General features: G+C 45.2%; 1 protein-coding gene across 2 annotated transcripts in view; it reads right to left on the bottom strand.

The window, feature by feature from the left end:
- UBE2E1 (ubiquitin conjugating enzyme E2 E1) overlaps nucleotides 1-20,280 on the bottom strand; it is a 58,358-nt gene extending 38,078 nt beyond the window's left edge. Inside the window, exons 1-3 of one of the 2 annotated variants that reach the window (XM_036332750.1) lie at nucleotides 20,147-20,280; nucleotides 18,870-18,961; nucleotides 14,864-14,914 (exon numbers count right to left, since the gene is read on the bottom strand). In XM_036332750.1, coding sequence (XP_036188643.1) covers nucleotides 14,864-14,914; nucleotides 18,870-18,910 — 92 coding nt within the window. In that variant the 5' untranslated portion in view covers nucleotides 18,911-18,961; nucleotides 20,147-20,280. Of the gene's footprint in view, nucleotides 1-14,863; nucleotides 14,915-18,869; nucleotides 19,055-20,146 lie in introns of both variants that reach the window. The other variant, XM_036332749.1, reaches the window with a different exon arrangement.
- Between the last annotated feature and the right edge of the window lie 7,125 nt (nucleotides 20,281-27,405).

Genomic DNA, 27,405 nt, shown 5'->3' with positions numbered 1-27,405 from the left:
TATCTATAATAATAAAAGCATAATATGCTAATTAGACCGGAAGTCCTTCCAGACGACCTTCTGGATGAAGCCGACCTTCTGGATGAAGCTGGGGCTGTGAGGGAAGCCCGGGTCCTGGCAGCCGGGGGAAGGAAGGCCTACTCTTGCACGAATTTTTGCATTGGGCCTCTAGTACACTTCATAATAAACAGGACACAGACAGAGAAGTAGGCATCCAGTCTACCCTAGCTACAAGTATCCATTATAGAAAATAATTTGGGCTCCAAGATCTTAATAGTTTTTTACTTTTTTTCTCAATCATGTATTTTAACTTGCAGGTACTACAATATAGAACTTCCTCCCAATATATATAAATGTCAAAAGTTACAGTAAAATGTAATAGAAATCTCTACATCTACATAGAATCCAGTAGTGTGGCCAGACAGAATGGAAACCAATTTCAAATTTAAGTTCTAATAAGAAGTATGTCCTCAACATAGGATTTATTTTGTCAATGTGTTTACTATGTAATAGGCACACTTCAGATGTGAAAATATCTCAGGATGCTAAGCTACAAAGAAGAAATATTTTCTTTTTTTTTTTTGGGGGGGGAAGGGGGTTATCAGTCTAGCTGAAGAATGAAGCTATGCTTTCTGAGGACGTGCATAGAGAGTTACTCAAAAAAGGACCAAGGCCAAAGCAGTACCATATACTATTAAGTAACATGACATTGCTCTCTTACTGCCCTCCTCTGCTCCCACATCACTACAATCACCTAACATACATTTGTTCTGAAATATTTACTTAGATTAAAGTTACCCATCATGTTTATAAAAAACCCTCTGAGTGTTTGTTATAAAACTAATGTTTTCTTTTAGAATCTTCACCAATTCAACCATTTCTTTGTCTTTAGGATAAATGTGTCCTAGCAAAGTCTGCTAAGAAATAACATTTTATAAAGCCAATTCCAATAAATTACTTTTAAAAAACTGAGATGTATTCTCAACCTGTGGGTCACGACCCCTTTGGGGGTCGAACGACCCTTTCACAGGGGTCGCCTAAGAACACTGGAAAACACATATATAATTACATATTGTTTTTGTGATTAATCACTATGCTTTAATTATGTTCAATTCGTAACAATGAAATTGGGGGTCCCACAACATGAGGAACTGTATTAAAGGGTCGCGGCATTAGGAAGGTTGAGAACCACTGCCATAGAGGAAGAGGGTATGAGTGGCGGAAGGAGAAATTTTAAGTTACTTGGGAAGCAAAGTCCCTGTGCAGACAAAACACTTGTGGTTCCACATGTTATCGTTCGACTCCCTCAGGTACTTTTGTAATTCCAACTAATACTCTCTGAACTAGAAGAATCTCTCTCCAATCCTAAAAAGTTCTTCATTCTAGCCTCAATGCTTCAGAACTCTGCTGTCCCTTTACCAGACTGAGTCACTACTTGCGCCAAGTGACACAAACTACTGGTTGCCTCTCTCTCCCCCAGTGACCTCCAGCATCAGGATTCAAGTTTGAAACTTCATGTTATAGCCCTAGCCCGTTTGGCTCAGTGGATAGAGCATCGGCCTGCGGACTGAAGGGTCCCGGGTTTGATCCTGGTCAAGGGCATATGCCTGGGGTTGCGGGCTTGGTCCAATGTGCAAGAGGCAGCCAATCAATGATTCCTTCTCATCATTAATGTTTCTCTCTCTCTTCCTCTCCCTAATCAATAAAAATATATTTTAAAAAAAGAAACTTCATGTTATACAAAAATGACTTCTTTTTGCCATCATTTTAATTTAGAAATCTGTCAAAGTTATTTGACTAAGAGATGCCATAAATAATTTCTCCTCCAAATATTTACTTACTTGAAGGCATACTAGAAGATAACTTCGAGTTGTTTGAAAATGTCAAAAATATCAATCAACCCAAAGAACCCACTTTCAAAGAAAGTTAGTGTCAATAAAATACACATTTTTGAGACAAAAAAATGTAGTGCCTTGACTGATAACTTCTGTGAAGTGAATAAAAAGATACCAGCTCACATCACTTATATCCAAAGCCCCCTACACTCCCAATTTGAATGGGAATCTGGTGTCTGAATTTTTATACATAAGCTGCTGTGTACACATATTGCTCTGATGGGAAGTACTAAAATAAACATTTACAATGTAGGACAGTTTCTTATATGAAACTGTTAACCACACTTAATAATAATTCTAGGTATTATATTGCCCCCAACTTACTGCTATAATTTACAAGTTTGTGTCTTAACAAGATCAACCTTGCTGAATTATCAAATCAGCAAGATAAGAGTACCTGGGATGACCTGAAACAAATTAATAAAACATGATTGGTAGATTGGAAAGACGATGCTCATATATATAATGCTCTAGGAGTTTTAGGTACATTTGATGTGAAGTATTAACATAATTGCCAATCTTGAAAGGATAAAAACATTGACTATGATGAATAACTTAAATTGTGTTAAAAGTAGGGAGAACCAAGATGGCGGCATAGGTTAACGCCGGAGTTTGCTGCTTTGAACAACTACTTCAAAAGTGAAACCAAAAAACGGAAGGGACATCACCCAGAACCACAGGAACGCTGGCTGAGTGGAAGTCCTACAACTAGGAGGAAAGAGAAACGCATACGGACACTCAGAGGAGGCGCAGTGCTGAAGTCAGATTCTGAGGTGCGGAGTGCGCGAGCGGGCTGGCGGCAGAGGGCGCGGTTGGCGTTTTCAATCGGGAGGGAGTCGCAGACTCTGAGCTCCAGATCCGGGCGAGTCTTTAGGGACCCAGACTCAAACGGGAGAAGCGGGACTGTCTGGCTTCGGTCAGAGCGAGTGCAGCTTTCTCTCTGAGCTTTGCAGCGGGTGCTGGGACTCAGAGAGGCAGAGCCCCTGGGGACAGGACTGAGAGCCGCCATAACTGCTCTCTCCGGCCCACCCTGTTGATCCTGTGCGACCCGCCCCGCCCAAGCCCTGCACACAGGCATTTGCCGGATAGCCTCAGGCAAACGCCAGATTAGCACCTCCATGGAGGACAGAAGTTCTCTCACTGCAGACACAGCTGATTCTCACAGCCACTTGGCCTGGAGGTCAAACCCTCCCTGGTATTAGCTACAACAATCAAGATTTAACTACAAGACTGCGCACAAAGACCACTAGGGGGTGCACCAAGGAAGCATAACAAAATGCGGAGACAAAGAAACAGGACAAAATTGTCAATGGAAGATATAGAGTTCAGAACCACACTTTTAAGGTCTCTCAAGAACTGTTTAGAAGCCGCCGATAAACTTAATGAGATCTACAAGAAAACTAATAAGACCCTCGATCTTATATTGGGGAACCAACTAGAAATTAAGCATACACGGACTGAAATAACGAATATTATACAGACTCCCGACAGCAGACCAGAGGAGCGCAAGAATCAAGTCAATGATTTGAAATGCGAGGAAGCAAAAAACACCCAACCGGAAAAGCAAAATGAAAAAAGAATCCAAAAATGCGAGGATAGTGTAAGGAGCCTCTGGGACAGCTTCAAGCGTACCAACATCAGAATTATAGGGGTGCCAGAAGATGAGAGAGAGCAAGATATTGAAAACCTATTTGAAGAAATAATGACAGAAAACTTCCCCCACCTGGTGAAAGAAATGGACTTACAGGTCCAAGAAGCACGGAGAACCCCAAACAAAAGGAATCCAAAGAGGACCACACCAAGACACATCATAATTAAAATGCCAAGAGCAAAAGATAAAGAGAGAATCTTAAAAACAGCAAGAGAAAGAAACTCAGTTACCTACAAGGGAATACCCATACGACTGTCAGCTGATTTCTCAACAGAAACTTTGCAGGCCAGAAGGGAGTGGCAAGAAATAGTCAAAGTGATGAATACCAAGAACCTACAACCAAGATTACTTTATCCAGCAAAGCTATCATTCAGAATTGAAGGTCAGATAAAGAGCTTCACAGATAAGGAAAAGCTAAAGGAGTTCATCACCACCAAACCAGGATTATATGAAATGCTGAAAGGTATCCTTTAAGAAGAGGAAGAGGAAGAAAAAGATAAAGATACAAATTATGAACAACAAATATGCATCTATCAACAAGTGAATCTAAGAATCAAGTGAATAAATAATCTGATGAACAGAATGAACTGTTGATTATAATAGAATCAGGGACATAGAAAGGGAATGGACTGACTATTCCTGGGGGGGAAAGGGGTGTGGGAGATGCGGGAAGAGACTGGACAAAAATCGTGCACCTATGGATGAGGACAGTGGGTGGGGAGTGAGGGCGGAGGGTGGGGCGGGAACTGGGAGGAGGGGAGTTATGGGGGGAAAAAAAAAGAGGAACAAATGTAATAATCTGAACAATAAAGATTTAATTAAAAAAAAAAAATTGTGTTAAAAGTAAACACATGTACCCACAAATGTCAATCCAAAGCAAAGCATGTGATGAATTTTAAGGATGGCACCAGCAATTTACTGATTTTTCAGTTTACCCACACCCTAGTATTTTTTTTTTAAAATATATTTTATTGATTTTTTACAGAGAGGAAGGAAGAGGGATAGAGAGTTTGAAACATCAATGAGAGAGAAACATCGATTAGCTGCCTCCTGCACACTCCCTACTGGGGATGTGCCCGCAACCAAGGTACATGCCCTTGACGGGAATCAAACCTGGGACCTCTCAGTCCGCAAGCTGATGCTCTATCCACTGAGCAAACTGGTCAGGGCCACCCTAGTATTTTTAAACTAAGCCCTGCAAAAGGTGTACTAGTAATATATGAACCTGACACCACTGATTTAGGGTACCCACTCTACAATGTCAGCCATAAGATCACCAACAGCTTGATTCTAGTAAAGCAGAAGTTAACTTTTTTTGGTGGAAGGAAAACACAGGAAACCAATTAAAAAATTGAGAATCCATTAAAAATAATAGGGCCTCTCCCAAGATAAATTATGTTTTATATACATATATATAATTATATACACAAGAAATTTTGTCCTACAGTGGAAAATTCAAACATTAAATCCCTTATTTGAATAAACACAGTGAAATCTTCTAATTGGGTAGGGTAAACACCTTTTCTTTCTGAAAATCCTCCCCTCTTGTATCTCCTCTACAGTGGATCCGTCTCATGATGGTCAACAAATTAGAAGGTGTAGAATCCAATGGTTGCTCACGCTTCCTTTTTCTAGCTCACTGCATTATTTCAGAGTTCATGATCCTCAACTGCAAACACTTCCCACTCACTGTTTTCTGACAACAACTCTGATTTTTCCTGTTCTCTGTCTCCTTTGCTGGTGTCTCCTTTAGACCACATAACCTCTAAATGCTAGATGTCCAGGTCTCCATCCTGGCCCTCTTCTCTCTACATGTTTGCTCTCTAGGTGAGCTAGAGACATTCCCAGACATTCAAAAGCCTCTATAAATTGATGTCTCCCAAATGTATGTGTATCTCCAGCTTTTATTTATCTCGAGTTCAAAATATTCCTCCAAGCTCCAACTACCTATCTCTGACTTCTATTTGACACCTTCATTTAGATGCCTCATTAGAGCATTTGTCTCAAATCTAACATGCCCCGAAAGGACTCGCCCAAACACACAGACACACACACACAGGCTGTATTCCAATTTTCTTCCCTTCAGCAAAATGTCACCATCATCTACATAACTGCTAAGGCCAGGGAAACTCAGAGCCATTCTGGGTCTTTCATCTCCCACATGCAATCCCTAACAGGTCCAGGTGTTCTAACCTCACCTCTACTGCCACCACCTAATCCTAGCTACCATCACCAGTTACCTGGAATAGAGCAATACCCTCCTTTCTGGTCTCTCTTCTTTTACTTCTGCCCTCCTCCCAGCTACTTTCCACACAGCATGGAGGAAAAGACATTGCAATCATTACTGAAATGTCACTTCCTTGCTTTAAAACCTTGAATGGCTTCCCACTGAAAGAAATGGGATGCATGCAACCCAAACTTGCTACTGTGGCTCACATGGCCCTGCATCATGTGGCTCTCCTCTCCTCAGGGCCTGTATCTGTGCTTCCCTCCATCGGGAATGTTCTTCCTACTCTTCATAAAGCTCTTCTTCCTCCTCATTTTTCAGGTCTTTGCCTAATGTTTTAAGCCTTCTCTACGTAGCACCCCCCCACAAATATTCTCCATCACTGCACTGTTAATTGCTCTCCTATTAGCCACCATAACTTGTAGTTACTAATCCTGCTTACTTGGTTGCTGTCTGTACTGCCTACCAAATTCCAGTTCCACAAGCCAGGAGCCAGGTCTGCTGCAGTCACACGGAGCAGTGTGCAGTACACATCACTCCAATATTTCAAATAAATATGACCTGATTTCCTCATGCACAACACTGCTTTCTGACCTTTTCAGCTGTATCCTATCTAAAACTTTTCTCTTAGTAAGAACATCCCAAGCCGAGTTTTGTCTTCTGCAATTTGAAAATGTACTTCAAATCTTTTTCTATTGAACATATAGGATCCATCACACATTGATTTTCCATCTGTCAATTTAAACGAATATAAACACCTAATGTCCTGGTAGTTCACATAATGGTCATCATTTCAGTGCTGGCAGACCCTACAGGACCTCTCCATTGATTATCACTATTTGATGAGGTGGGGGAGTTAGTGGGTCTGGGAAGGCAGTGCTGTAGGGCCGACAGGCAGCCTGGTCTGGTTTTGGGGCCATGAGCAAAAATGTGGTCTCCGTCCTCAGGCTGCCCTGGCCAGCAGGGGTCCTGTGCGGATGCACAGAGCTCAGGGTTCCTGGGTGGGCCACACCCTCGTCTGAGCATTACGGTGCTGCCCGTGTGGCAGTGCTCGCCAATTCAAGCAATAGAGAAGGGGGTCCTGAACCGTCCAGCCCAGGCTAGAAACCATCACAGCTTCTGGCAACTGGACGTACAGACCTAGGTGGTGGGGTGATTCGGTGCTGACAGTGTGCCCACCCCGCTGAGTGTCAGTACTGATGTCCTGGCGGACCTGATGTGAAATCTTTTCAATGACAAAACTTACAAATGATTTGGTAAGATTGTTTCTGTAAACTTTTTTTGAAAGTACTAAAAACAAAGGTTCAAGCTGCCAAACTTTTTAAAAAATAAAACGAAATTTAGTGCCAACACAAGTCACTACAGACAAGTCAGACGTGAGCCGTGGCACATGCGCTGCTGGAGGCCAGGTGAGAGCTGGATGACACCCATGCCAGCCCCTTTATGCTGTCCTGGCTCTTCACTCTATCTCATCAGGCCTTTAAAAGCAGACAGAATTCAGGTTGTGACTACTTTGTTAATTAAAGTGTGTGTGAACTGTATGCTGCCCCAGGTAGCATAACCAGTGTTGACTGTGTCCTGCAAAGGAAAACAATGGTTTTGCAGGACTTGCCTGACTCGGCAGACATCACCTTGGCCTTCTGCAGGTTCCCCATCTACGTACTGTGGCATGGACTCCACAAAGCCATCCGTATCCCTCGCATGTATGTTCCTGGATTGCGGTCCTCAAGCAAGAGCTTTGAGCTTCTTCGCCTATAGCGCAGGTTCCCAGAGGATTAGAAGCATATTCTGACACCAGTTACTAGGTCTTTTGTTTCACTTCAGAGCATGGCTGCTACGAGGCCGAGTAAGAATGGGCTTATTATGAAACCCTGCTTCACTCCACTGATGATGGGGAATGTGTCAGATGTCTCAGGCGGGTGCCAGCATCTCTAACATAACTGACTATCTGGAAGAGCTTTAGGATTTTAGGAACCGTCTCTAAGGAGACCAATTTCCTTAGCACCCTGAAACCCACACTCGCTCGTTGGCCAACAGTAATGTTATAAAGTCAAAACATGGGAATCAAAGGTATTGATATTTTCTTTATGCATCTTCTCAATCTCGCCTGCAGTGCGATCGCACTGCAGTCCCGAGCTGCTGTGTGATTCCGGGAAGGTGAAAATTGCCCAAACTGCCCGGGTGCCAATCCAGCAAGACCGCCCGCGATGGGCAGCTGTAAAACGCCACTGCGGTTTCCCCGGCTCTTTCCATTACTTTCTGAAGAGTAAGAAAGTTCCATTAAACCATCAAACCTGACTGGGTGTCTGTGCTGGTGTTTTTATTTAACAAATATATATTGTTTATTCTTTCTTGTAGGGATGCAAAGACATAATCCTTGCTCTCAAGGAACTTAGCGTCTACTGGGGAAGAACCAACCAAATCAAACTGGGGGCAGGCGCTACTGCTTTCAGTTCTATGCAAGTGGCTGGAGCGTTACTCAGACCCAAGTGCTTCCTCTCGGAAACTGACCCTATCGTAAACTTCAGGCTCTCCGCCTTCCTAAACACACAGTCCCCGCCTTCGACCTCAGTTCCATATTCTATCAGCTTCTCTACAGTTGTGTTTTTAAAACATCACATCTCCCTGTTTCACTCCTGTCCTCTACTTGCTGCTGCTTCTCAGCCTACAAAGCATGCTCTTCACTTTACATTTAATCCTCTTGAATTATTTTTTAGGCAACCTAGTAGCTCTCCCCGACTTTGCTCCCTTTTTCTCCAGCCCTCTTTATTTTCCCATCCTTCCTTTGTAGACCCCCCTCCAAGCACAGTTCTCAATCCTCCTCTTCCCCAGCAGAAAGTTCAACTATCACCCAAACTTTCAAATCTAATGTGGATGCCCAAAGCCAGCTGCAGCCTCAGCGCCCTGCCGGCTCCCCTCAGATTCAATGCGTGTCAGCCTAACACGCGGAAGCATCAGGATGCAGCTCGCTTCCAAACGGTTCTGCAAAATACAGGGCTAAGGAAGTGAGACGCCAACATGGGGACGTCCTCACAGCCGATGATCGGGGTGAAGGATGGCTGGGTCCTGTTTTACTCTTTCAACTCTTCTGTAGCTTTGAACGTTTCCAACTGAAAAAGTTGGGGAGGGGTATGTGGGATCAGAATCAAAGACAGAAATCAGGGTCCCTGTGCCTTTTGGGGAGTTTAATTTGTCTGATCAAATCTAAAAGTAGGCCTGAGAGTTCAGTGACTGACTGCTAATAAACTTAAATATGTGGCAGCAATATGCTAAGCACTATACCTGTATATGCTCAACAAAGCACATGATTGAACCTGGGGAGGATGATCCAACCTGCCGCCCTCAAGCCAGTTCATCTTCCCACCTTATTCCTTCTGTTAACGATACCACCCGTCTTCCCAAAGACCCTCGGTCCCCGTCCAAGGGCTCCGTACCTAAGCCAGTGGCCACATTCTCCAAATTCTACTGCTTTCCTCGTGTCTCTCTCCTCTCCACACCGATGGCGTCACCTGTCCCCACGGCCCTCTTGGCCTCCCACCTGAACTATGGCAGCAATCTCCAAGTCTCCTGTTCCCACCAAGCTCCACTCAACCCCTGCTTTGTCTCAGCTCTAACTTAGAGCTCCAGAGATTCCCGTGTCTATACAGTGACACTCAAAGCCTCAGCCTGACATCAAGGAACAAGTCTGATCTCTTACTGTTTATCCTCCCACTCTTCCTTGCTCCCCAGCCACGGGTTTCTTCACTACTGCCCACGAGTGCCCTCTGCCTTTCCTCGGCTGCACCTCTGCTTACACTTCCCTCCACTATACACGCCCCTTGGTCTTCCCCCACCTTCTTCTCATCTCCATGAGGCTTAACCTTCCATCGACAACTCTAACACACTATTCAAAGTCAGTGAGTGCATTTCTTCCCACCTCACTAGACGATGAACTCCCTGAAGGTGATTTTTCACGTAGAACAGGCACTCATGGTTTGTGACAGAAATTTAACATTAACATCCTTTATAAGAACCCCTAAAAACCGGTGTCGCCTCGTAAGCCATGAGCATTTTCCCTCAAAATACTGATGACATTTTAACAGCAGTATCTTTTTTTTTTTTAACCTTTTAAAAATTCTGGTAAAATATATAACATAAAGTTTGCCACTTTAACCATAAAATTCAGTGCCATTCATGACATTCACAACGTTGTGCAACCATCACCACCATTTGTTTCCAAACAGAAACTCTGTACCTATTAAGAAATATCTCCCCGTTCTCTCCTTCCCAGCTCCTGGAAACCTCTAATCTTTCTGTCTCTAGGAACTTGATTATTTTAGAAATTTCATGTAAGTAGAATCATACGATATTTGTCCTTTTGTGCCTGGCTTACTTCAGTTAGTGTAACATTTTCAAGGTTCATCTATGTGGTAGCATGTACAGGAACTTCATTACTTTATATGGCTGAATATTCCCTTGTTTGTATAGTCTGCATTTTGTTTATCCATTCCAATCATCTGTTGGTAGATATTTGGGTTGTTTCTTCTTTTGGGCTGTTATGAATAAAGCCACTACAAACACTGACAAGTATCTGTTTGAGTCCCTGTTTTCAATCCTTTGGGGTATACACCTGGGAATAGAATTGCTGGGTCATTTTGAGGAACAGGAGCAGTACAGCTTTACAATCCAGAAACATGGCCATTTGGTGAACACGAGAGTGCCTACTCATTTAGTAAGCAATTCATTTCTGGATAGATTTCCTTCCTTCCTTCCTACCCACAAGGGCCCCAGGCAATGATCTAATTTCCAGCCACTTGACCCTGGTTTGGGTGCTATTTTGATTGTGCTGACACTCTAGTCTCCTAGTTCTCACTATTTTTCAACACCGTCTCTGCACATAAAGGCAAGCACAGGGCAGTGGTAGCTATCCAAATAAATATTAGAACAAAATAAACATGCAGACGATGAAGTCACCTCGATATCCTTAATGCATTTAGTAGCACCAAATGAATTAAAGTTACATAAAAGGACATTTTTCAGCAAGTGAGATGACCTAGGATTTTGTAAAGGATGACTTCTGTAGAACCCATTTTTTTACAGTAAACAACCACTTAAAACATGCTAAACTTGGACGAGGCATACGCCTTTACTGCTGCAAGGAATCTCTTTTCATTCCAAGGTGAGCAGCCTGGGACTTCCAGGATGAAGCAAAAGTAGGTTTACAGTTGTGATTACGAGAAACAAAGTTGGTTCTTGTATTATTCCTTATTTATTATTGTATTATTTTCCATACAAACAACTGTAAACCTGTGTTTGCCCCACCATGTGCTATTCCCACTAATTCCAGGAAGATTTGCAAAACCAGAAATGTACAACAATGTCAATTCACAGAAACTCTCCAGAAAGATACACACCACGCGCTAACCAGGAGCCTCTCTGTGTAAGGGACAGGATCAGATGAAGTCATGAAGGAATCTTTCACTTTTTACTCCACAATTTGTTTCAACTTTTTAAAAATGTGCATTTTTACATTATTGTGTAATGGCTTAAAATTCTATTTAAAATATAAGCAACAAAAGGCAATGTTAGTAAAAAGAAAAAAAAGTCATAATAAGAAAAACTTCTTCTTCTCTACCATGCTTGAAATGGTTCATGATTTCTGAAAGGCATTTTATACTAAAATCTGAATTTTTAGGTTTCAAGTCACTCTATGAGTAGTTGACTCATAATAAAAAGACATCCACTAAGTAAAATCTGAAGTTTAAAGGACCTGGGTTAAATACATCATTTATTATGTGCAGACATACTGTCTACAGACATTTATGTCTACAGATTAGTTAGATAGCTATAACTAGTCAATTTAGCAAAGCTTGAGCCCTAGGCTATAAATAACAGCTGCAAAACTGACCCTAATGGCCCCGAGTTCGCCAGCTACCAAAAGACATAATTTTACCGTCCACGATATGGCGTGCTTTAGGAAATCATCACAGTAGTTAATACTTTCCCCTCAGGGACAGAGCCAGAATGTAGGAGGAAAAGCCTAACCAAATGCAGGACACACGAGCTGGGAGACTTAGCTGTATACACACATGTAACCAAATAGTTCAGAGATACCAAAGAATTTGATTTATATGGCCATATAGACCAATTTTAAAATATTCACTTAAAATCTACTTAACATGATATACAACACTGAGAATTAACTTTATGTGCTCGAAATTATAACATATTTAGCAAGTGCATTTTGCACGTTCGAAGCCACATATTTTTGCCAAGGGCTAAAATTAGTGAACATAAGCGGTGCATTTTCAAGAGAAGCATTTCTCACACTGATTCAACTGTTTGAGGCTACTTTGTAGCAACTATAATATTTTAATAAAGAAATGCGTTTAAATTTAAAACTGCACATTGATTACTGATTGAAAAAAAGGCAGTTCTATAAAGGTTTAATACATAAAATACATTAATTGAAAGCCAATTATGTAACGAGTTCAAAATATAATTTACAATTGACTAATTTACAGTTTCATCCAAACCAAGCTCTCATGCTGAGTAACACTTTAAAAATTATTAAAAAAATAAACATGCATGCATTCAATGTATCATTTAATTCATACATTTTAAATGGAAGCTAACATCAAAAAGTATCCCCACACTAAATTATCCATACCATCTCCAACAATAATGTACATTAAAATACTAAATATTTCAGCCCCAGCCGGTTTGGCTAAGTGGATAGAGTAGTGATGGCGAACCTTTTGAGCTCGGCCTGTCAGCATTTTGAAAAACCCTCGCTTAACTCTGGTGCCGTGTCACATATAGAAATTTTTTGATATTTGCAACCATAATAAAACAAAGATTTATATTTTTGATATTTATTTTATATATTTAAATGCCATTTAACAAAGAAAAATCAACCAAAAAAATGATTTCGCGTGTCACCTCTGAACGCGTGTCATAGGTTCGCCATCACTGGGATAGAGCATCTGCCTGTGGACTAAAAGGTCCCAGGTTAGATTCCAGTCACGGGCACATGCCTCGGTTTGGGGCTGGATCCCCAGTGTGGGGCGTGCAGGAGGCAGCCGATCAATGATTCTCTCTCATCAGTGACATTTCTATCTCCTCCTCTCCCTCTGCCTTCCTCTCTGAAATAAAAACATATTTAAAAAATAAAAAATATTGAATAATTCAATCCCATAACATACCAACAGAAAACATAAAACCAAATTCATTTAAATATGTCGAATATTGGGACTACTTGATAACATTAAGTCAACACTACTCAGTAGAGATTGTGTAAAAAATAAACAAAAAAGAAAAAAAACAACAACTGAAAGTAGAGACTGTGATTCATATTACTTAACCAGCCCTTCTGGAAATTGTCTTCAGAAAATACAGCAGTCTTTACTTTTAAAAGTCAACATAATACACATTCTCTTGCAAAATAAAAATGCCTAATGTTTTCTTTGAAATTGAAGATTTTTGCAATGTGTAAATATGTTGAAATTTGTCTCCCCACCACCAACCATCCAGTTTGGCGACTCACCTGACCACAGGTAACGTTTAAAGGTTTCACCTTGAAAAAGGTAATTAGGAGCTTTCCAAGGAAAGTTCTACATGTTCAGCAGCACAAATCTCTCACATGTAAACTCAGTTAAAAAGGTGTGACATTAAAGTGTATTTATCCTATTTCTAAAGAGTAACTAATCCCATGAAAGCCTTTACATTATTTACAATTTTTTAAATTTGATTGCATCTATTTGCAAGAAAGCCATAACACATTTTGATAAATGTTAGTTCTGAAACCATGCTTTAAAAACTTCATAATCTGATCAGCCACAGCTACAGCCTGAACTCACCAGAGACACGTGGAAGACACGCTACCAACCAAAAGCAACCACCAGAGCACAGACCTCGCATGGGGAACACCCATGGATTCAACACAACCAATCAGGGGAAGCTACAGGCTTCCTTCCATCCGAACGACTCCAATAAAACAAAAAAGGAGATATCACAGCCCTAAGCTTCACCCATTTCTCCACTTTCTCAACATCCTGAAAGGACTCTTAATAGCCAGGAAAGAAATCCTCAACAACGACTGTGTGGTTCAGTTACAAACTATATTATAAGAGCATTTCAGACTCGAAATGATTTTCCTTACAAAACAGGACAAAATTTTACCAAAGAACGTCCCACAACTGACCAACATTAACAACATATGGAACCAAAAAGGCAACTGATGCCTCCATTTACTCCATTAGCCAGTTTAGAAAGTTCAGTGTTAATAAGCAAAGTATTTCATTTAGCTTTCAACCTATTTCCACATGCTTGATTCAAATTCTGTGTACGGCCACAGCATTTTCTCGTCGGCCACAGCATTTTCTCGTCGGCCACAGCATTTTCTCGTCGTAACTTCTAACCCTGTAAGTTTAGCACACTTCTAAAACGTCAACTCCCATTCCAATGCCAATCACGAGAACGGAGAATGAAGTTAAATGTTATACTTAATTGTAAACAATTGGAGTTATAGAACCGATCAATGAAGCTCCCTTAAATAAATGGCTCTATTACAATAACTCTCCTCACTTCACTGTTTAGTAAATTCATCAAGTTTCCCACCTTGACTCTCAGTAAATAACAAAATGCGTCTTCTGAACAGTGACCAACAACCCTCTGAGAACTAGTACCAAACTGTTTGAAATTGAACACACTCATACTGTGTATAGTCTGAGGGGGCCAATGTCCGACTCCATGCTCTCGTAGTAAAGAGCATGAACAACATTAAGATGGCAAAGCAATTTTCTAAGCCAGCATCACCCTTCGTGACATATGAAACATCCAGGATTAGACAAACCTACGCCTTCATATCCACTTTACAGCTTTGTTTTGTGTAAAAGTGTCCGCTCCGAACAAATCTATTACTTCTCTTTAACGTAACACTGGGATCATCAGAGGCTCATCACCACATTATACTCAGATAACTGTATTTCAGCTGATACTTGCTATTAGCACCGAAACAAGCATTAACCAAAGAATAATAATAATAACAGAAAAAACGAAGACAAAAGTTGGAAGAATCTTTAAAAGACACCAATTCGAAAGGAAGCTCACCTGCAGTTAGGCGGAGGGTCTAAAGTGATATCGGCCAGTTCCTTCTGAATCCTGCATCAGGGAGAGAAAAACAAGATGCGTCAGGCGTGGGCAGCCTCGCGCCCGCCGGCCTCGGTCCGGCAGGGGAACCGAACCTCCTGCCCTAAGTGGGTCCACGCCGAGGGAGGAGGAAACTGCACCCCGAAAGCTGCAGGGCCCTCATTTGGGGAAAAACGCTTTTTGCCGGGCAGCGAGCCGGCAGCCCCGTCTCTCCCACCGCCCTCTCCCACCGCCCGCTCTGCCTGGGTTCGACCTGCCTCCACACGGAGGCCACGGCCGCTCTGTGTCCTCCATCAGGGAATAAACCAACAGCTCCTCTGCGGACCAGTTTTCCGAACCGGACCAGAAAGTGTCCCGGACGCTCATCCTTCCCCCGCACCTGCACCTCCAGTCCCCGGACGGACGGCCATCGGGGGACCCCCGCCCCCCCTCGGGGCCGCCGGGCCACCCCCCCTCCAGGCCGCCCGGTGTCCTCCGTGACGAAGCCAACATGGCCGCTCCCCGCGAGGCCCCTCGAGGCCCTCCGGGATCTGGGGTGCCGGGGTGACACCGGCCTCCAGGGGGACCCCTCGGTGGCCGCCCCCAGCCGCCCGGGCTCCCTGCCCCCACCCCGCGCGCGCCCGACGGCGGGGGCCGCGCGGGCCAAGTTGCGGGGAGGGCAGCGGGGACGCCCGGGCCTCCCCAGCTCGCCTCCGCCGCGCCCCGGAACCTGCACCCCCGCCGCGGCGCGGGGCCCAGGCGCGAGCACCCCGCCCGGCCCTGCCCGGAGGCCGGGCTCCGGGAGCACCCGCGGCCGCACAGGTGCACCCGGCCGGTCGGCCGCCCGCTCGGCCCCCCTTGCCCGACCTTCTTCCCGGACACCCTCGAACTCCCCTCGGGTCTGCCCCCTGCCTTCCCCGCCCACACGGCACGCAGCGCCCGGGGCTCCCCCCGTTTTCCATCTCGGCACCATCCCCCGACTTCACAAAGGCCCATCCCCCACGCCCAGGCCGACGCCGCCGGGCCGGGCACCCCGCGCCCCGGCCTTTGTCTTGTGCTCACCTGGGCGCTTAGAGCATCAATTAGGGCGACCAAGTTCGAGGCCTCTAAGCCTCTTCCACCTTGGAAAAACGGTGCCTTCTATCTTTATAACTTTTTCTGCTCCTCTCATAGAAAGCCCTACAGGACTATGGTTTAACTTAAAAATCTCACGGGGCAACACAGTAAAGAACACACACACACACACACACACACACAAACTAACACATACAGACACACTCTCTAAAGGCAATCTGAATCATAATGGCCGCTTTTCTCTTCCCAAAGCTTTAGAGGGCAGGCAGGCAGGCAGGCAGGCTGGAAGCGATGGGGAACAGGTCTTAGAAGGCACTGTGTTTCCCAGGTGGAAGTGAAGAGAACTGAACGGTGGTGATGGGGAAAGTTCTTTAAACCTTCCTGCTGGAGAACACGTCCTGCCCCCTACGAATCCGGTCCACCTTGGAAAGGGGTTTGCTTGGTCTCTGCTGACATTTATTTACCTGGGCCCCGCTAAATTCTACTGTTACCCATAGGCATTTCGGTTGAGATAGGTGGATCCCTGCTGTTTGGCTCATTCTTATATGTTAGACGAAAAGTTTGGAATCCTGGTTTCCCCGATTCGTTACCTGCCTGCATATTTGAATGACGGTACATTAAGGCCTACACAGGTAGGAAAAACTATCCACTCCCCTAGCACACCTGGGAGGTATAATAATACGTACTGACTTCATTTCTCCTGGTCTACCCAACCTCTACTACAAAACAGTCACGAAAAACTCGTTGCTTAATGCCTAAAAAGGGTCACACCAGACAGCTTTATCCACTTCATCTCTACAACACACACACGCACATGTTCCACGGAGTAATTCTTGTCCAGACCACTCTCAATGGGGGCTTTCCTCTAGCAGCGGCCTAGAAACCACTTCCCAAAATGCAGGTAAGTAACCTTTGTCACCCCACTTCTTGATTGGCCCTGTGCTGGCTCTCACTCTATCTCCTCGGATACCTGCTCCTTCCAATTCTATGGGCAACACCTGCTTCCAAATCAATCTATTTCACAGAGTCGCTTAGACAGGGTCCCACTAAGATCAATGTCCCTTTCTCTTTCCTGGACACACTGTCCCTCTCCGTTTTTTACCTTCACTATTAACCTTAGCTCTACTCTAACACTCTCAGCTAGTCTTTCAGCAAGATATCCAGAGAGCTAAAACCAACATTAACGTTACAGGTAATATTGCTGTCTGTAGCTTCTCGCCTTTTTTTTTTTTTTTCCCCCTACACCTACCATCTCTTTCCCAGGCATTTCCAAGTAAGTTTTTAACTCCCTTAGTATAAATAGACAAATTGTCTCATGACAAATCTATAATTTGCTGACACAAAGCAGACTGCTTTATATCTGAAACCTGTGCCTTTACCCCCAAACATATACATGTTCAGCAGGGACAGTCAGCAAAAATATAAAAACACTAATGACCTAAAGCAAATATCCTGTCTTAGTCAAGTCAGGCTAAAAGCTGTGGATCCAGGAGCCCAGGCCCTGGGAGGGAGGTGGAGGAGAGGCAGATTAAGGAAGGCCCCATCCAAAGTGGGCAGGGTAGACGCCAGGTTCTGGGAGAACCAGCATAGGGCTCGTCAATGAGGGCCCGTTAGGACTCCTGGGAAGTGGATACGCAACCAAACCAACCCCCTGAAAATGAGAACCCTCTGGCCAAGGCATCTTGCCACTTAATTCTAGACCTCTGCAGTCTACACTACTTAAAACAAGCTGAAGCCACTCACTCCTTCATCTGCCCATGGTTTGGTTACCAAAGCACTTGACCAACATTTCAAATTTCAAGTCAGGGAAGTTGAGGGAACACACTTTCAAGTTCCAGGTTCGCTACTCAGTGGAGAGAGCGAAAGCCTCGTGTTCCATTTTATTTTACATTCTTTCAAGAAAGATATCCCCATCTAACCTACCACTTGGATTCTTTACGATCTTCCTGGTTTGCCACTTTGAAGTTTAATGACTGTCCACCTGAGAGCAGTAAGGATTTATGAAATGTGTGGGGCTTCCCAGGAATCTGCTATAGATTCTTTTAAGGGTCTCGGGGATCAGAGGATATTACTGAAGGATGGTGGATGTAAAAAAGTAGCTTCTTCCAGAGTCATAAGAGGAAAAGAAGAAAGAAAAAAGCCACCACTTGAATTCAACTTCGAAAAACACACACAAACTCAAGGTTTTACAGCACAAGAGAGCATGGAAACATTTAAGTCTCCCCGAAATTTGGTAAACTGAATCTCTCAAGCAGAACAAACGAGAATCCCCCAAACCACCTAGAATTACCATTTCACATCCTGTATCGATCGATTCATTCATCGGCCTCAACTCTCCAAATCAGAAAAACCTCTTTCAATTCCACACGAACACTTCTGTCTCCACCTGTTACATGTTTCCAGCCCACTAACATGAGTTCTTTATTCCTTCTGCAATTTCTGGGAGAAAGCTCTCTATTCAAAAAAGATCTGATGTGCAACAGGTGAGGAGGATGGAAGACGGGAACGGAATTCATTTTGATAGAGTTGTCTGGGCAGGTATTAGTAATTATGTGCGATGACGGCCCAGGGGGAGGGGAAGAGGTCACCGACTAGTGATTAATAGGACCAGTCATTTGAAATCAGATGGGAGGGTCAGTAGAAGTAATGAGGATTCTTACAAACTTCAGGAAGAAACGTGAGAGGCAAGTCACAACAGCTGCAGGTGGACAATGATTAGAAAAAAAATACAGAAGAAGCGAGAGAGAAAAAAATAGTGAGGGCTTCCCAGGCCCCCCCCCCTTTTTTTTTTTCATTTTTCAGAACACACAAATCGCGAGGAGCATTTACGGCTACCCTCACTGGGAGGGAGACCACAGAGACGCAGCGAGAGGCCGTTCGGGCCGTAGGAACCTGCGGAGCTAAAGTCCGGTACCTCTTGGCGCTGGTGGAGAGGAGCTTGGAGTTCTTGCTCATGCTGACTCTGCTCTCCTTCTTCTTGGGGGTGTTGGCTTCTTTCTCGGTTGGCTGGTTGGAGGACGAAGATGAGGAAGAGCTGGTGCTGGCCCTCGAATCGTCATCCGACATAGCGGACCCCCCACCCCACCCCGCAAACAGCCCCTGCAGCGGGAGGGAGACAGAACAGAGAAACGCCCCTGCAGCCGGTGTCGGCGCGGCCGCGGTGCCCTCGGGGGGCTGGGTCGGGGGTGCGCCCCCCGCCCTCCACTCGCCTCTCCGCGTCTCCGGCCCGTGAAGGCTTCTGCAGCTTCCACGCGCCTTGTTTGTTTATTTCTGGCCCCCAGTGGGGGACACGGTGGGAAAAGGGCCTCTCCTCGCCCCCAACCCACCCCATCCCAGGGCTCCCCTCGGGGCTGGGAGGGGAGCAGCCCAGCGGCCGGGGGGGGGGGGGGGGGCGGGGAGGGAAGGTCCCGGCGGGCGCCGGCCTCGGGGCTGTTGGGCGGCTTCCCGGGGGTCGCGGGGTGGGGGTCGCGGGGTGGGGGCCGGGGAGCCCGCGGGGCCGGGAGCAGAGTTTGGCCGGGTCGGGAAGAGGAGGGGCGGAGAGGAGTCAGAGAGGAAGCCGGAGCGGGGGACGGAGGCGCGGAGCGGCGCCCCGTGGGGGAAGGGAGAGGCCCGCGGGGGGGGGGGGGGGGGCGACCGGGCTCAAGGTCCCCGGGCCGCGCCCCGACGCCCCTCCCGCCGGCCGGGCCCTCGCCTCCCGCCCGGGCAGCGCGGCCGCGGCGGGGGTGCCGAGCACACGCCCGGTCGCCACCCCGGCTGGGGGTGGGGGTGGGGGACCAGCCTCCTCGGCGGAGGAATAACAATGAGCCCGTCCGCCCCCAAGGGGTTCATTCCCGTGGCCCCCCCGCCCCGGGGGAAGACGGGGCTCCCCCAACTCCCCCTCCCCCGTCCCCGGCCCCCTGGGCGGCCGGTGGGGGGCTCCCGGGGCAGCGCTGACAGTTCCAGCCACGATGCCCCCCCCCGCCCCCGACGCGGGCGGCCCCCGCACCCCACGCGGCCCGGGGTCCCTGCCCATCCCCCGCGGGCTGGCCCCGGACCCCTGGGGCTCCCCGGCCCCGCTCCGCCCCCCCCTGCCCCCCCTCCGTCAGCCCCGCGCCCGGCGGCCCGGGCGGCGCGGGTCGGGGGAGGTGGCGAGGGTGTCCCCGAGGCCCCGCGCCGGGCCGGGGGGCGGCGGGCGGCGGGGGATCCCCGTACCTCTCTTTGTGTCTGGCTGCTCCGTGCCGCCGCGGCGGCTGTGCTGCGGCTGCGGCTGGGCCTGGCCACTCGTGTCTCTCTCGCTGGGAGAGAAGCGGAAGTGCAGCAACAGCAACTATTAAACAGGCAATGGCTTCCCCCAGCCACACACGCTCCGCACACACTCCTCCTCCTCCCGCTCCTCCCGCCCCGCGCCCGCGTCCCCTCCCCCACCGCCGATCCCACCCACCCGCGCTCCCCGCCCCTGCCCATCTCCGGGCTGGGGGGGGGGGGTGCGAAGGGACCCCGGGGGCCCCGGGAAACCCTGCCCCCTCCCCGCTCTCACCCCCACCCAGCGCCTCCTCGGGGCGCCCGGGACGAGGGCGAAGGGTGTGCATTTGCTCTCAAGTGGTTTGGGGACCTGGATCTGGGCCTGGAGAGGGGAAGCCCCTCCGAGGGGCGGGGTGGGGGCGGGGGGAGGGATGGGAACAGGAGGCCATCGGGGGCCACCAGAGGAAGTTCTTTCCGATCAAGGCTTTTGGAAGGGGGGGGGGGGGCAAATTGGCGAAAAAAAGATGGTAACCTGGTGGCAAGGACTTTAGCTAATGCAGCGGGAACTCCTCAAAAGTGATGGGTTTAAGGGGGAAAAGGAAATCCCAGGGCAGGTTCCCCTTTCGGCTTCTCCCTTTGGCAGTTTACCTGCGGGGCCGCCGGTGGGTGTCGGCTCGCCGGGGAGAAAACCCCAGACAACTGGTCTTCTGCTCCAGCACGTGCCGGTCCCCAATGTTAGACGCTTCCCGTCACTTTTTACAGACTGGTGGTGTTTTATAGGAGTGAGACGAAGGATTTCGTGACAGGTCGAAAAAACAACGTGTAACAGGCTCAGAAATGTGAGACATTCCCCGGGAATAAACCTTTTACTACTGAATTGGACTGCATTTAGAGTTTTTTGGTGTCAGTTTACTGTAGACACAAAGTTTGATGGTTGGAAGTTGGATGAAGTCTTTTGGTGACTCCTGTACCTTCTTCAGCTACAATATAAGGGCTATTCAAATCATCATTTAAAAAAACAATCAGTAATTCTTCTGAATTGTTCCTAATTTAGTATTTTTACCAAGATTAATTTTTTTAAAGATGAAGTCATCAAAAGGAGATTAAGCCATCAAGGTAGGATGTAGTTTCTTATTTGTTATTTCTGTTGGAGGGAACTGCTGAGACATGTGCCATGCTATACATACAAGGTCTGTGCCTTAAGGAGACCGCCCCGTCATTTCCAGGGGCCACTAAATGATCTCCTTCAAGTGGCCATCCTTTTCCATGGCAACAGTGGCTTCAGTTACCCGCAGGACAACACAAGACATAAAGCCTATGGCATACCCACTAACCAGGAAAACATTCTTACCACCTCCCTAAACCCCTTTTGGCCCTCAACATGAAACTCCAGCGTTATCAAGATTCATAAAGTAATTGTGCAGGCTGCTTGCTCAATCCTTACCAGGAAACCGTATACTAGGAATTGTCAGCATCAAGGACTCCAATAGCTGGGAAAAATCTATTGATTATCATTTTAGCCTCTAGCCTCCTGCCTACAGACAGAGCTACCCCTCAGTGACTCAAATACATAGGAAATTTGAAAGATCCCCAGACATAAGTGTTTGCTTTCAGGAGTTTATATATTCCTGGTAGAATATATAAAAACAATGACATTCCCTGCTGTATGCTATTTGAAAACAAAATCTCCTTAAAACCAGGTTGTATACGTTTTGTACTTCTGATGAGAAAGATATAAATTCAAGAGAAAAACAATAAGCAAGTGTAAGTATGAAAAACTCAGCTAGGATGAAGAAAATAATCTAAAGACAGTTATCACAATTGAAACTTTCTTACAAAAATTTGGGTTTCTGATACATTAAAATGCCAGTCTCCACTATGATTACAACCAGTAAAAAAAAAAAATCATATATATAGAGATGAGAGCTGGCAGAGAACACAGGAAAATAAAAAGTTCCGTTTGCTGATGTGACGAGGATGGTGGGTGACTTTTTCTTCAGTTGGTTTACAGAAACTGTATGCTTGGGTACTAACCACAATAATATTTTTGTAAAACAACTGAATATGGTACTTTGTGTTGCATTGTTGATGCTTGGGTTGGACTGGCCCCTGGGGAAATAAATCATGGACTCCAGGGCTCCTCCACAAGAGGGAAGTGCTCCCAGCCACCAGTCTGGAAGGACACGAGCCTCTGTGGCCTTTCTTATCCCTAGCCCTGGTTAGTTCTTTATGGTTGGCGAATGACCTACTGAAGGGCAATAAAAACCTCAAAATGTTTAGAAAAGAATCCACTGCTCTCAAAAGACTAATCTTTGTGTCAGATTATTTTAAATATACAGTTGTCTCACTGTCTCAGTCATAAAAATAAAAACTCACTCACCACCTTCTAGCTTTTCTACTTATTAACTAACTACAAGGCCAAAGGAGCTAACCTGACCTGTCTGAGCTTCAGTTTCCTCATCTATAAATACCTGCGCAGAGTTGCTAAAAGGATCAAACGTGTATCTCTAATGAAGGTGGTTTATGAATTGTTATGCAAAGTAAATGATTACCCCTGCCTGATCCTACATCTTAGGAAGTTTGTTAAGACACGGGGTCTTTATGACTTAGAATGGATGAGAAACCACCTTAGGAGAAAGACAGCGTCAAGGAATCAGAGGATTTTCTTTACTAGAAGGTGCCTAAGCTATCTCTGAGTTCAAATTCCTCATGTTGCAGATAAAGAAATTAAGGCAAAGAAGCCAGTATGTCCTATCCAAGGTCATGCAGTAAATCCATGACCAAATTTGGGCTATGGCCCTTGCTGTCCGCAAATAATTTTGTTGGTTCTGGCAATATTTGGAGATGGGTGCAGCAGGGAGGAGAAGGCTCAATTATAGTTTAAAATATAAAATATATATTAAATATATATTAAATATAACTCTGATAGAAACAATCAAGACAGTTGGGAAAGTGGAAAAATAGAAGCAAGTTAAGGGAATCACTGGTTTTATGACATTTATTTGAACCAATTAATGCCCCCTGTTGAAGTTTCCTACTCTCCATTCTGAGAATGATCCTTATTATTTATTTCATATGTGTGGATATAGTTTTAATACATAGTACATTCTCATGCTGTATTCTCCTAAAGAAAGCAAAGGGTATGCCACAAAAATACCCCTCTGCCCCTCCCCCAACTCTGTCGTAGTCTGTGCTGCCGGAGCAAGTGCATTTATTTGATGCTTTGATAGGAATGCGCCATTTACACTTAAAAGATGCACCCAGTCAGAGAAGCCCAATTGGTGCAAAACTGTGATAACCATGGGCTTTGAGAAAGTGGGCTTAAGTTTTTACCAATACCTATTTCTGATTCTCAGAAGGATCCAGCTCCCTTCTTCAAGCCATCTGTAGAGTATCGAGCACTTTTAAGTAGAAGCACTTGAAGGTCAAGGTGCTTGCCTGATCCCTGGGAGGTGAAATAATATAGTTTATTCAAAAGCAAGAGACCCAGTCTCACTTTTGAGCACTCCTATTTATGCCTTGCTGCTTACACTGAACTTCAATATTTCATAAAGGTCACCATTCTCTCTGGCCAATTTCACACCCAAAAAATTGTCAAGCAGCCCTGCCCGGTGTGGCTCAATTGGTTGGAGCATCTTCCAGGACATGGAGCGGCGGCCGGTGGGTTTGATTCATGATCAGGGCACAAACTCGGGTTGGGGTGAGTACTGGAGGCAACTGATCTCTCTCTCTCTCTCTCTCTCTGTCTCTCTCTCCCCCCATGCCCTTCCTCTCTCTAAAATCAATTAAAAAAACGTATCCTTGGGCAAGGATTTTAAAAAATTGTCAAACAAATTAACATTTTTTTCTTTCTTTTTTCTCTCTTTTTAAAACACATTAATATTTTAAAATATGGATTTTAGACTTACCTTATGGCTAAACAGAAAGGATTTCCTTTTGTGTCAAAAGAAAAAAAATCTTATGTTTGGAATTTTAAAAGAATTTCTATAAAGCCTTTCTGAAAAGATGGACTCACTGCGGATTTTGGTCTACTTTGTCTTATTTTACGATGCTCCTTTGCCCGAAAAATCCGTTCCTTGTAGAGAAAGATAAGGAAGGTTCCCAAAGAAGGGTCAATTCCACGAAGCCTAATGAGGTCTGGGGCTTTTATCTTCAATTCGGGTCATTTTTCCATAGGCTTTCTTTAAAAACACTGATCCCTTTGAAAAAAACCTCTTCCCTCAGCATTGTCCTGAATGTTGCTATCACAGGAAGCTAGGGCAGCCACATTATTTTTTCTACCACATGGAGGCATTGAACAACCATGTGATTTTCAAAATTTACCAAGACTTGATAAAAATCTAATGCTTTCTCAGGCACGGAGGAAAGGTTTATTTGATGTCGACAAATGGATAGTATTTAATATGAAAGCATTCTTTTCCATTTATAATTTAGCATTTCAACTGTATGGCCTATTCTCTAAACAAACTTCCTTCTTCAACCTCCTACATATTGATAACATAAGGACAGACTATATTGGGATATACTGGATTGCAGTTTGAGCTATTTGGTTCATTCATCTCTGAAACCTTTTCTTGAATTTAACACATTGCCGGGGGGTGGGAGGGGGTGGGGGTGTTGTTTTTCTTTTCTTTTTTCTTTTTAAACTTAACACTTTCTTAGTTACTAACATTTGGAGGAATAAAATAGTAGGGAAATTACTTCTATTTCACATTCTTAATTATCAATTGTGGAACTTTTTTAAAAAATATCAACACCTTGTGTGGCTCAGTGGTTGGGTGTCGCCGACCTATGAACCTAGAGGTCACAGTTTGGTTGGAGCGCATGCCCGGATTGTGGACTGGATCCCCAGAGTGGGGTGTGCAGGAGACAGCTGATCGATGATTCTCTCTCATCATTGATGTTTCTATCTCTCTCTCCCTCTCCCTTCCTCTCTGAAATCAATAAAAATATATTTAAAAAAAGATCCTTGGACCAGATCCTTTACTGAATGGGAAAAAATATTATAACGAATATAATTAGGTAAATTGAAAAAAAAAATTATGAGTATGGAAGTTAGATTAGATTGACGTTCCAAATCAATGTTAAGTTTCCTGAAGTTGATAACTATACTGAGGATATTGTTTTGGAAAAATACACACTGAAACATTACAGGGTAAAGAGCCTTGATGTCTGAAAATGATTTAAATAGCTTGGAAAAATAACTGACAATATGTGTGTGCGTAGAAAGGAGACAGAGAGAGAGAGAGAGAGAGAGAGAGAGAGAGAGAGAGAGAGAGAGAGAAGAAGAAGAAGAAGAAGAAGAAGAAGAAGAAGAAGAAGAAGAAGAAGAAGAAGAGAAGAGAGAGAGAGAAAGAGAGAGAGAGAGAGAGAGAGAGAGAGAGAGAGAGAGAGAAGAGAGAGAGAGAGAGAATAAAACAAATGTGCTAAAACATTACAAATTGGCGAATCTGGGGAAAGGGTACATCAGTGTTCTCTGTATTATTCTGTGACTCTCCTGTAAATGTAGTCACCTCAAGAAGAGATTGCCAACTCATTACATGTCTCTGGATTGTTTCACTTCTTAAGACAAGTGTGCACTACTTTAGTACATTTAAAAAACCTAACCTCTAACTCTTAAAAGGACAAAATATATATGGAAGCAGAAAATCTCAGGGAGTCACTGTGGGTAGATTAATGTATTGAAAGACTCAGAAAAGTAAGGGTGGAGAGAAGGATGAAAAGTAGGTACTCGAGTTTACAGGGGGGCTCCACGGTGAGCTAAGAAGCCTGGATTTCATTAAAGGGTAAAAGGCACAAGGGAGAGACAGCAGAGGCATTTTAGCCTAAGGGGTATTTTTAAAAGATTAGTTTGGTAGAAAAGCCAGAAAGGAGCGAAAGAAGTCAAGGAAACTTCAAGGAAGCCATTGAGGAGTGCAGGCTTAGGGAAGCAGCTCCTAATTCCTAATTCTCTGTGCTTACTTAATTAATCACTGTGTAATGTTGAAGCTCTGGGAATTTAAGTCCCTCGATGGCAGAATATACGCCTGCTTAGAAGTATTCTAGAACAGTGCGTGGCACTTAGTAGGCACACTAAGTAAAAAATTAGCTTGGCTGTCATGGCTCAGTGCATGGTTGCGGGCTTGATCCCTATCCCAGGTGCAGGTGGCAGCTGATCAATGATTCTCTCTCATCATCTCTCTCTCTCTCTCTCTCTCTCTCTCTCTCTCTCTCTCTCTCTCTCCTCTTTCCTCTCTGAAATCAATATAACTATATATTTTTTTAAAATTAACGAAGGTAGGGAATGAAAACCACACCTGTCTTTACTGGTAATAGTCCTGTTTTCCTGTCCCCACCTCCTCTATGTCCCAACATTCACACATGTGTGAGTACACCATCATCAAGCAGTTGACAAGGGACATGTGGGGTCGTATGAGTGTCCCCAGGATGAGGCCTGAGTGACACCAGACCCCCAGCATGGAAGGGGATTCCAGCCTCATCCTCAGAGGTTCCGAATGCCCAATTAGAAGAGCTCTAGAGATCATCAGGGTACCCTGTTCTATTGACAGTCTTGGAAGCTGAAGTCCAGAGAAGCGAGATGAGTTTTCTGAGGGCAGGCCTAGTTAGCAGCAGAACCAAGAGAAATTAAAGCAGATGATGGGGACTTGTGGAATCCACCACTGGGCCCCCCAGCAGCTGTGGGAGGCTAAAAGCTGGGGAGGTCCTTGCCCTCTTCCCCCACTGCCTCGTTCTTCTCCACTCCTCCACCTTAGGGGGGAGCAGAGTTCAGGCAGTTAAAGAATGAACAGAGCGGTTTCTATACCCACACTGCCCTTGTATCAGCCACCTCTCCAGCATCCTTCAACCTCTGAGCTTTTGTTGCTGCAGATGTAAAACTGGGATAATAAAACTCCCTTTATGAGATTTTTGAAGGTTAAATGAGAAGCGCTTAGTCCAGTGCCTGGGATGGCCTAAGTGCCTGATAAATGGTAGCTATCCTCAGTTGAATCTCACATGTTATCTGGGCCGAATGTATTTTTCAAGACTTCATTCAGTGACCTCCAACTTTCTTTGTCTGTTCCAGAGTTAGTAGATCAGAAGACTACACGCAGTCAGATCTCACTTAGATGCTGTTTGGCACTGTTTCTTGTCTGTTGAGGAATTGTAAGCAAAGAGATGGGAGGAGGACCACTGCCTTATTCCAGCTCCAGCACAATGCCCAGCTCACGGGACTGAGTAACGCCTGCTGA

This window comes from Myotis myotis, unplaced genomic scaffold, assembly GCF_014108235.1.
Source record: "Myotis myotis isolate mMyoMyo1 unplaced genomic scaffold, mMyoMyo1.p scaffold_m19_p_13, whole genome shotgun sequence".
Classification (NCBI taxonomy): domain Eukaryota; kingdom Metazoa; phylum Chordata; class Mammalia; order Chiroptera; family Vespertilionidae; genus Myotis; species Myotis myotis.
This window is presented reverse-complemented; position numbering and strand designations above follow the sequence as displayed.